At 36.6% G+C, this 11,550-nt stretch overlaps 1 protein-coding gene across 1 annotated transcript; it reads left to right on the top strand.

Moving 5' to 3' along the window:
• The first annotated feature begins 226 nt into the window (after positions 1-226).
• On the top strand, positions 227-10,615 carry Triml2 (tripartite motif family like 2). Its single transcript, XM_076852425.1, has 7 exons — positions 227-415; positions 1,069-1,164; positions 3,551-3,745; positions 5,006-5,146; positions 5,582-5,604; positions 5,793-5,893; positions 10,071-10,615. The coding sequence occupies exons 1-7, from the start codon at positions 227-229 to the stop codon at positions 10,613-10,615; spliced, it is 1,290 nt and encodes a 429-aa protein (XP_076708540.1).
• The last annotated feature ends 935 nt before the right edge of the window (positions 10,616-11,550 follow it).

Genomic DNA, 11,550 nt, shown 5'->3' with positions numbered 1-11,550 from the left:
AAAGATTTGCTGGATTTGAGGAGGACTGGGTATGCCAACCTGCTCTGTGTGCCTGGACTACCTTCTTGGGTCATTGATGCTTGTTTCACTGTAGACCTTGATGTTCCCAAGTGTGACTGCTCGAGAAACAGAGGAAGCCTGTCCATCATTTTCTGTTCAGGAGGTAGGGAATTACTTGACATCAGAAATAAGCAGCCTTATCTTCAACTAGGGACAGCAAAGCAGGATGTCTAAAAAGCTCAACCCCCAGCTACAACACAATATCAGAGAAAATGCCTATTGTGAGACACACCTGGAACCACCACAGCTATTCTGTGACAATGACCAAGTCACACTTTGCGGCAAGTGCTTCCAATCCCAGGAGCACAAGGATCACGTAGTATATGGGATACAAGAAGCTGCTGAGAATTACAAGGTAAGTTTTGTGCAAATTCCAAAACAATACCTGGTCAACTCCTCCTTTTGATTGATTGGACAGATATTCTGATCCTTCAAAACCTTTCCCTTAGTTAATATCTATTAAGAAATACCAAGCCAGGTATAGTGGTACACACCTATAATACTGGCAACTCTGGAGGTTGAAACAGGAGGATCATAAATTAGAGGCCAGACTGGGCAACTAATTGAGACAATATGTCAAAGTACAAAATAAACAGGACAAGGTTGTAGCTCAATGGTAGAGCGCTTGCTTAGCAGGCGTGAGGCACTGGTTTGATCCCTGGCACCACATAGAAATAAACAAATAAAATAAAGGTATTGTGTCTGTCTACAATTAAATATATATATATATATATATATTTTTTTTTTTTTTTAAAGTAACAGAAAAAAATAAAGAGAGCTAGAGGTGTAAGTCAATGGTAGAGTGCCTCTGGGTTCAAAGTTCAGTGCCAAAAAAAAAAAAAAAAAGAGAGAGAGAGAGAAAAGACAAAAAGAAATGTCATATTTATTGAAACTTCAGCTTTAAAGCTAACAAATAGATGGCTTACCCTTTTAGTTATCTAAGGATAGAGTCTCATTCTAGAGCAATTAATTAGCTTACTTGGAATTCTGCTATCTATTTCTCTATAGAAATTATTCCAGGAAATATTGAACACATTAAGAATGAAACTTGATGTAGCTAAAAGCATATTGACTGATGAGCAAGAAAGAATGCGGGTGATTCAGGTTAGTGCTTATTTTCATTCTTGGGGGAAAATTACTAATAATATTGAATAGCAAATAATATAAATGAAGTTGAATGTCAAAAGCAGGAAAAGGTATTTGAAGTACATGGGGGTTGGGAAATGCCAATATTTTAATGTATAAAGAGCTCTTAAAAGTCAATAAGACTTGGTCAACCTAATGAAACTCTGTTAAGATAAAAATAAAGGGGCTGGAATATAGCTCAGTGGTGGAGCATTTGCCTGGCATGCATCTGGCCATGGGTTCAATCCTCAGTGCCACAAAATAAATAAAGTCAAAAAGAAAATATGACAATAGAAAAAATGTAGAAAAATGAGAGTTTGGGGAAGGGGAGGGCATGGGGTTATTAATAATGGTGGAATGTGATGATCATTATTATCCAAAGTACAGGTATAAAGACACAAATTGGTATGGATACACTGTGTATACAACCAGAGATATGAAAAATTGTGCTCTATATGTGTAATAAGAATTGTAATGAATTCCACTGTCTTATATAATTAAAAAAGAAAGAAAAATGAGAGTTTGTAGAAAAGAAATTATAATTTTTTTTCTTTTTGATGTTTTTCCTTTTTTGTTTTTGGCTTTGTTTCTTTGTTTAGTGTGTGTGTGCATCTGCTCCCACTCCCCATAGTAGGAGGATTGAACCCGGGGGTGCTCTAACACTGAAATATATCTCTAGCCCTTTTTTGTTATTTTTTTTTTTTTTTGTCATTGTTGTTTTGTTTTGTTTTTGAGATTAGAGGTTGCTAAATTTCTGAGGCTGACCTTGAACTTTAAATCCTTCTGCTTCAGGCTCTCAAATCACTGGGATTATGGACATGTGCTACTGTGCCCAGCCTTGTGTGTGTGTGTGTGTGTGTGTGTGTGTGTGTGTGTGTGTTGTGTGTCTTAATTTTTGCAAATATGTTTTGAACACACAAAGATTCTGAACATTTTTCATGGTAAGAGGAAATACAAATTAACTTTATTAAAATGTTAGTGAGATGGCGTTTCCAGTCCTCATTGGCAAAGATCAAATAGATTAATAACAAGGTTTACACCAGTGACGTAGGAGGATGACCACCTCGTGTATTTTTGGTGACCATATAAACTGTGAAGTTTTTTGAATGGTAGTTTGAGAACTGCTATTCAAACCACCATATTATGCACATTCCATTACTGATGTCCAACTGTGTCTTCATACATAACCCTATTTTGTTCCAGACTTTCAGACTGCAAGTCTTCTCTCTTACACACAGTTCTTAGAGAATATAAATGTCCAGTTGGAGATGATAGAAGAGAAGAATTGCCAAGCCATATAGCAATTTTTCAAAACAATGTTGACCTTGTAGAACTTACATTCTAGTGGACATAAACAAAACCAGTTAGATGTATAGTGTGTTACGTGGTGAATGATAACAGGAGGTAAGGCATTGAGACTTGTAGTCCTCTGGGAGAAGAACATTCTAGGCACAGGAAATGGCAAGTAGGAAGTCCTGGAGACTGGCCTGGACTTGCCTGGGGCTGTAAGAACAAAGTAGAGACTGTAGATGATGAGGTCAGAAGATAGAAGAGACAGTCATGTCAGACTGTCAGGAAATTGCCGGAAAGTTTAGAACAGAAGAGTGACCTGATTTAACTTTTATTTTCACAGAAACACTCTTTTTGCCTGAGTAAGAATAGGTCACAGGAGGGTAAAAGCAAAGGGGAAGAGCGCTGTAAAGAAACCAGGAAAGGGCAATGGTAAACTGGTGATAGAACAGGTGGTAAGAAATGATCAGGTTCTTGATAAATCTTTACTCCTTTGAGTCTCCTGGATTAAGTATCTTCTAAGATGACTACTCCCAGACTTCCAAATGGGAGACGTTCATGTTCAGTTTCCTATGTATCTCTCATGTCTAATGGACAAATCAAAACCAAATTTATTGTATCCCAAACTGAGTTACTTGTATATCCACACCTTGGGATCTAACCTTTCCATAATTTTATCTATATTTTTACATTTTCATAACTCTATTCTTCCAATGGCTTGTCTAAAAACATTGGTGTCTCCCACCCTTGATTCCATTTTTCTCACACTCCCTATCCAAAGGATCGACACCACCTTCCAATTTCCCAGTCTCTTCCTCTTTGCTTAGAAGTTGTATTTGCTGTAGCTTTTGAAACCAGGTAACCTTCCTTCATCTGCATTTCATGTTTTAGATCACGTCGATTTCTTAACTAATCTCAAATTTATTTTGTTCTTTGGATTTATGCCTTTTATTTCTTCCCTTCTCCTTTGTATTTCCTTGCCTTTTTATTGTGGTTAGAGATGGAAATAGGATCTCTATTTGAGGTCAATCTGTCATGTTTAACCTGAAATCTTTCCTATTAATATCTGATGCAGGAAGAGGAGCAGAATTTTAAAACGATGATTGAGTCTGAATATAGCATGCAGTTCCGGTTGTTGAGTGAAGAGAATGAGCTGAACTTCCTGAGACTGCACAGATACCAATGTGACTCAAACATAAGAGGAGTCAGTCTGAATCATCTGAACAGATTTGCCACAGAGCTGGAGGAGAAGTCCCAGGAGATGCTACAAGTGAGATATTAAAAATAACATCCTCATAGTATTTTGGAAAAGAGAAAAAGATCTGAACATTATGTCAATTCTATGTCAATTTACTAGAGTAAAATTCCTAGTGACAACTACAGATGTCTTCTGTGTGTGTGTGTGTTTGTGTGTGTGTGTGTATAGCGATTCTGTTTCTGTGAATTTATTCTCAAATGTATATAAGAAAGGCACATGGATAAGATAAAATATGCCTATAAGTTGTATATAAATTTTACTATATTATACTGCAAATAAATTTACATCCGTATGAAAAGACAAGTGAATCAAGAAACATGTAAAGTGAGTTTGAGTACAAAGTCATAGTTCAGAATTAACCTTTGAAGCTAGTTCAATGAGGTTCCTTTTTGTCCTCTGCCATCTACTTGCTCCTAGGTGGCCTTGGACATGTTGCTTAACCTCTGACTCAGTTTCTTTAACTACAAAATGAAGATAACAGTGGCCTCTAAATTTTAGCATTGTTGCTTTTTGAGTGAGTTATTCTACAGAAAGCTCACTAACTGGTGTTTTGCACATTTTAAGCAATTGATAAATAGTAGGCATTAATATTAATGTTGGCATGTATTGATACTAAGAGATTAAATAAAACCTATATCAATCAATACCCTGTAGAAGGGATACCATGGCTCTGTGTATACAAATGAGGAATACTCTTCAAGAAAAAAGAAAGTGTCAGATTAGCAACAGAATATGATATACCATCATTTTTTTTAATAATGTGCATAGGTGACTAGGTGGAATACATTTAGAAGAATAAAAGGAAAACTGATATTTTGGCTAATTATCTAATCTTATTAATTGAAGTAATTTAATCTGTAAAAAAAAGTATAGTAATTTTGGTGAATTTTAATTTAATGAAGGAAATAGTAAATTTTTTTAAACAAAATGCCATAGTAAAAGAAAATACTTTTTTTTTATCGTGGTGCTGAGGATTGAACCCAAGGCCTTGTGCATGCAAGGCAAGCACTTTGCCAACTGAGCTATATCCCCAGCCCCAAATATACATATTATTAACCTGAGTAAATACACTATGTGCACACACATGCCTCAACTTAAACATGTTAGGTATCATACCTAAGTTTCTATTGACAGCTGCCCTGCTTGACACAGAAGGATATCATGGTCTAGTGTGTGTGAGCTGGCAGGAAGAATAACAGTTTTTTAAAAAAACATTAGTAAATAAGAAAAAAATTCCAGTTGTTGAATAATAATAAAGGAATGCTTCTACAGAGACTGCACTATTTGGGAAGAGAGAACATGAATAAACTGAAGGAGAGTGAAGTCAAGATTTCTGAACAGCTCTGCAGCCTCCAAAGGATCATCACAGAGCTGAAGAACAAGTGTGCGGAGTCTGTCTTAACACTGCTCCAGGTAAGACTCTGGGAAACACCCTTCATTACAGTATTTGAGAAGTGAAAAGTAGACAGTATTTAATAGGGGTCACTTCCAGAACACAGCATCCAATGATCTTCAACAATGCATGGAGGCGAATTTTCCAGCTGCCAAAAGCATTATGTGCACTTTTGTTGGGAATGTAAGTTAGTGTGGCCATTATGGGAAACAGTGTGGAGGTTCCTCAGAAGTTAAGAACCATTAAAAAAAAAAGTATACATGTGTCAAACATTCTTGATATCCCACAAATATGTATAATTTTTATGTTTTTATATATCTGTTTAAAAATAAACAGTTTAAAAAAGCATTATGGGGCAAGTTCATATTGCAAGAAAGGATATTTTCATAGGCACATATCACAAAATACGTGGCTCCAATACCCAGTAGTAACCTTGTCTCTTTTTTTCCTCCTAGAATGCAAGGTATTATTTGGAAAGGTAAGTTTGCATTTTGAAAAAATATAAAATTTTGAGTCAGAATCAGGAGTCTGGTGTTTTGAGCTCACACGGGGGTCAAGGACATCGGGTAGAGATGAAGCGGTCATATGAACTGATAGAATGTAATGAGATCCATCTTCTAGATGGAGGGGCCTGGAGATAACCGAGATTGCCACTTTTTTAAACAGGAGTGAGTCACTACTGCTCCAGTGTCTTGAGCCTGCTCGCATCACAGACCTGAGTTCATGCCAAGTAAGAGGAATGAACCCGATGCTACCAGTGCTCCAAAGTAAGTTGACAGGATCTGTGAGTAGAGGATACTCTATTTTTACAGCTGAGAATCAAGTTAGTATCCTACCATCAATAAAAGTAAATTCTAGAAGTTTAAGAATTAAAGAGCTTAATAAGCTGTACTTGTTAGATAACTACCAGGAAAAATATGCAAATTTCCTCTGCAGTTTCTTTATCATTTTCCCAACTCTGCAACATCATCATAGGCAGATTCTGCTACTTGAAAGTTTGGGGAGAAATTTCAACATGGAACAAAATGATACAGCCTGTTCCTTTAGTTCCATTTTTCCCACTTGTCTCATCAATGGAGTCATGAAATGTGTGGTCAGCCTTCTTTCTCTTAGCACAGTGCAGTAGAGTGAGATTTCCAAGCTTGTTTTCTATGTTGCCTGTATGATTTTTCATTCCCATTTTTCACTTATATTTTATGAAAGAGTCAGCCACCCTTCATCCTCACCAGCATTTGGTAACATCAATTTCTTTTATTACATCTGCCCTAATAGACGGGTATTTTAATTCGCATTTCTGGGATAACTTATGATTGGGTATATTTTCATGTGTTTATTTATCCTTACCCTCTGTATCTCAACTTTTGTGAAGTAGATCTCCAAACTGTTCCTTTTTTTTTTTTTTCCTTTTTTTCTTTTTGTTGTACTAGAGCACTCTTATCTCTGAGCTATAGTTCCCCCACCCCCTGTACTGAGAGATTTAACCCTGGGGCAACTTTACCAATGTGTTACATCTCTAGTCTTTTTAATTTTATCTTGGTGCAGGGCCTCGCTGCAGTTGCTGAGATTAGCCTTGAATTTGGGATCCTCCTACTTTAGCCACCTGAGTAGCTGGATTATAGACATGCACCAACTTGTGGTTGACCCTATTTTTTAAATTGGGTTGTATATTTTATTGAGTTTAGAATTTCTTCATATATTTATTTAATTATTGCTTACCAGATATGTTTCTCATATATTTTCTCATAGACTGGTCTTAATCACTTCTTAATTTTCCCAAAAATGTCTTTTGAACAATAGGAGTTTTAAATTTTAACAAAGCTCAATTCATCAATTTTTTTAATGAATTTTCTTTTTTGTGTTGTTTTTTGCCTTAACCAAGGCAGATTTTCTTCTAGAAGTTTAATAGTTTTAGGTTTTACACTTAGGTCTATTGGAGTTAATAATTATATGTGGAGTTAATAATTATATGTGGCTTAAGAAATGGTTCAAACTTTCTCTTTCCTCTATGTTTCTTTTCTTCTGTTTTGGTGGTGCTGAAGATTGAGCTAAAGCATGCTAAGCATTTGCTCTATTACTGAGCTACACCCTAGTCTCAGATTATTATTATTTTGTACATGGTCATCCAATCTGTTCAGTACCATTTGCTGGAAACACTATCCTTTCTCTATTAAATTTACTTGGCATGTTTGTTAAAAATCAATTGACATATATGACCAGGCCGATTTGTGGACTCTAATAGGTTTATTGATCATTATGTCTTTTTGCCAATAACACTTTTGGCTTGATGGATAACTCTATAGGAAGTCTTGAATGCAGGTAGGAGTTCTCCAAATCTTCTTTATTTTTTTTTTCAAAATAATTTTGTGTATCCTAGGTTTTTTTATTTAAGTCGTGCCCCACCCCCACCTTCCCTCCTGACCTGCGGGAGAGATTGGGAGAGATTGGGGGAGCATGCCCTCCCGCCCTCCCTCCCCCACCCCAGGACAATCAGAGGCTCCAGGGAGAACAGTCAAAGCAGGATCTCCTTTATTGAGAAAAGGCACACAGCTAATATAATGTACAGGAGCCAATCAGGGTAAAGGTCAGCAGGGTGGGGAGAATTTACACCTACACCCATCCTACTGGCAGTAATGGGAGACAGGAGCTGTCCTTGAGGGTAGAAGGGTTCTGAGCCTATCCTAGAGGTGGTCTGATTCTTCATCACAACCCATGGCTATGCCTTGGCTAATCGCTAGGTGCTCTCTTAGCTACATGTGGCCCCAGGACTGGGAAGCGGGTAGCAGACAGCAAGTTAAGTTTCCTCTTTTCTGATGCAACCTGTCCCACATTACATCATGCCATACAGATTTATTGTTGACTTTTTCAAAGTAAGACTGCTGGAATTTTGACTGATATTACATTGCCTGTGTAGATCAGTTTGGAGAGAATTGATTTCCAGACAGTATTGAGTCTTCTTGTCTCTCTCTTTCTCTCTCTCTCTAAGAGAAGCTGGATTATAGACATGCACCAACTTGTGGTTTCCATCTGTTTAGTTCTTTGGTTTTTCTCATTAATATTTTATAGTTTTTAGGATATAAATATTATATGTATTTTATGAAGTTGATTTTTTAATGTAGTTTATGCTTATTTGCATTTGCAGGGTAAACCTTGGTGATGATGTTTTACCTATTATATATATTGTAATATTCAATGTGGTCACATTTTGTTAAGAATTTTTCATATAGATTCATGTCTGTAGCTTGCTTACTTTGTAATCATCCATTGTAGCTTTTAACTTTTTGCTTTTGATTTCTAGATAATATATTTGATCCTCTGTCAGATTTAGGCTGGCTTAGTTCCCTACATCCTGTAGACCTTTTTTTGGTGATGATGGGTTGCTTTGGGGAAGGGGTGCTTCAAATTGAACCCAAGCCTCACTCATGCTAAGCATGCTCTCTACCGCTGAGCTACACCCCTGCCCCTACAATCTATAGATATTTTCAAGATTTTATTTTTCTTCCAACATAGCAAACAAAGTTATTCTAGAGTCTTTGCCTAATAAATTCCACTATTTAAAATTCCTTACAGATTTATTTCTGCTAGTCTCACTCAATTGTAGTTTTCTGTTTTGCAGATGTGTGCTTATTATTTTTGATAGTAAGTTTCTCTTTGTTCCTCCATCATTATTTTAGAAATTCTTTGAAGCCAGGAATAAAGTTGTGTATGTTTGCAGAGAGAATTTGCATTGTTTCTGCCAGTCTCCTGGAGATACTAAGAGTCTGGGACACCTTGCAATTTATAGTTCAAGGCATGTGGCTTTTGAGACCACTCTAATAATGTGAATCAGGCTGCCAGACCAGGGACTTAAGTTAATTTAACTTACTGAAGTTAAGTAATAGAACTTACAGAACTTGCTGCTGCATTAGATGTTAAAGGAAATAAGAAATACAAGACTTCTCCGGATTTATGGCTTCATCAACTAAAGCAACAAGGGTTCTATTAACTGAGAAGTAGAGACTAGAGAGTGATGGAGCTGGAATTCCATTTTGGGTATATTAGGTTTGATATTCACGTGTTATATCTAACTAGTCAGTTTGTTTACAGAGTGAGTTATGCACATACAGAACACATTTAATACTGAGGCTAGCTGAGGTCGTTTAGGGAAGAGAATACACCATTATACAAATTGTAAAAGAAGGACATCTCAGGACCAACTCCTGAAAAATCAAGTATTTGGGAGTTGAGCAAAAAGAGATACAGGGTAGTCCGAGATATGAACAAGGCAGGTATCACTTTCCTTTGTTTTTTTTTTTTATTTTTATTTTTTATTTTTTTTTTTTCACTTTCCTTTGTGTAAGGAATTACATTGTGCTTCCTCATTATCAGCTTCATTTTTCTGGAGGATTTTCATATGTTTTCTTTGCTAATATGCTCTCCTTTGATTTACTTAATGTTGAGTGCCTGATGTCAGCAATTTTAGGAATTTACATAACACGGGATATTTAAGATGAATAGAGGAAAGAGCCATGAATGAACTATTCTGTTAATAGACACAGGTGCTTTGGGTTGTTCTAAACATAGAGAAGATCTTTATCGAGCTAGGGTTGGATCCCAGCTGAAGTCTGGGTGGGACTGATTACCAGGACAGCTGTACAGCCTCAGGGTTGAAGGTACTTCCGAACCTCTCCTTGGTTCCTTATTTATATTGTTCCTTATTCTATTGTATTGTGTCTGCCTAGGTGGACTATGTACCTGTCTATCATTTTATTGACTTTTTTTCTATGTTGTCTATTTATTGAAGCATAGTTTGGAGGTCCCTTTCCCTGGGATCCCCTAAATTGCCTCTGCTTTGTCTGTGCCTGAGACTCATGCCTACTTTTTAGGAAGGGTCTGCCATCAGAAGTCATGTCTCCACCATTGGCTTTGATTCAGCCCCTAGGGTAACTCATTTCTCTCTCCCTGTAGGACGTATAACTTTGGATCCTGAAACAGCTCATCCCTGCCTAGTCTTATCTGAGGACCTGAGAAGAGTGAGAATTGGAAATATCCAGCAGGGTGTACCTTGCCACCCAGGGAGATTGGACTTCGGTGCTACAGTGATGGGTTTGGAAAGCTTTACTTCAGGAAGGCACTACTGGGAGGTGGATGTGGAAATGGCAACAAAGTGGCAGTTGGGCATCTCAGAGGACTCCACAGACAGAAAGGGCAACATGGCTGAAGCTTCCAAAGTCTTACTCACAGGATCCTTGATGGGGACCAGTTACACCTTCTGGGTCTTTCCCCCTTTAAAAAAGGTCTGCTTGAGAAAGCAAATGCTTAAAGTGGGAGTCTTCCTAGATTATGCGTATGGACAGATATCATTCTACAATGTGACAGAGCGATCCCTTGTTTACAATTTCTCTTCGCTCACCTTCCAAGGAGCTCTCAGACCCATATTTTCTCTTTGTATTCCAAATGGAGACATGAATTCCGATTTGCTCACTATCTCTTTGCCTCATGTTCCTTCCTGAAATGTTACCGTTTGCTCTTAATCTTCTCTTGTATGAAATCCAAGATCGTAAGAGACCAGCAATGTAAGAACAAGACTGTGTGAAAGAACTTATACAGAGCGATCCAATAGAAGACTTTGATGAGCTGGGATCCAATATAATGCCCCAGAGCCTTTTCATTAATGAGACTTTCAACACCTGTTAAGTGGAAAAGATTGCATTTAAGCTGAATTATGAATAATAGATATTAACTAAAAAAAACTAATTAGAACAAAAAATGCATATGCATCATAAAATTGAGAAATTATAGGACGAACATAGTCTGTGTCTTTAGTAGTAGAATTGGGACTCTAAGCATATTCTGAAAACGTTTATGAAATTCAGTATGATCAGAAATGAAGACTGGAAGATTTGAGGGTGTCTAGTATTGGCATATGAAGACTGGAAGATTTGAGAATGACATCCTTTTATTACTTATTCCTACTAACATTGAGACATCTATTATTGACAACAAGTATCAAGACTTCCTAATGTTTGTCATTCCAAATAGAGAAAAATAATTTGCTTGGATATTTTATCTGGGTGGCAAGGAGTTGTTTCAGAAAAAAAGTGAATTTTTTTCAACTATTCTTTTCTACCTCTGAGAATTAAATTTCTTAAAAGAACTCTGAAAGTATGGTGCTTTGAAATTCATGAATATAATAATGATGTATTTGTTCTCATCTTTCTTTATTTGGTGATTCACTGAAAAATGCTTTATCCTACCTTCATTCTTGCTCAGAGGGGTTATATAATGGCAAAAGTAATAAAAAATATTTACAGAAGGATTTTTATGTGAAAGTTTAGCATATTTCATCTCCCTTATTATTTTTAACAACCCATAAGTGTATCCTAATCTTATTATTCAAGTGTAGAACTGATACTGAGACAGGATTTCATTTTTCTAAAGTCATACA

Source organism: Callospermophilus lateralis, chromosome 4 (assembly GCF_048772815.1).
Source record: "Callospermophilus lateralis isolate mCalLat2 chromosome 4, mCalLat2.hap1, whole genome shotgun sequence".
Taxonomy (NCBI): domain Eukaryota; kingdom Metazoa; phylum Chordata; class Mammalia; order Rodentia; family Sciuridae; genus Callospermophilus; species Callospermophilus lateralis.
This window is presented reverse-complemented; position numbering and strand designations above follow the sequence as displayed.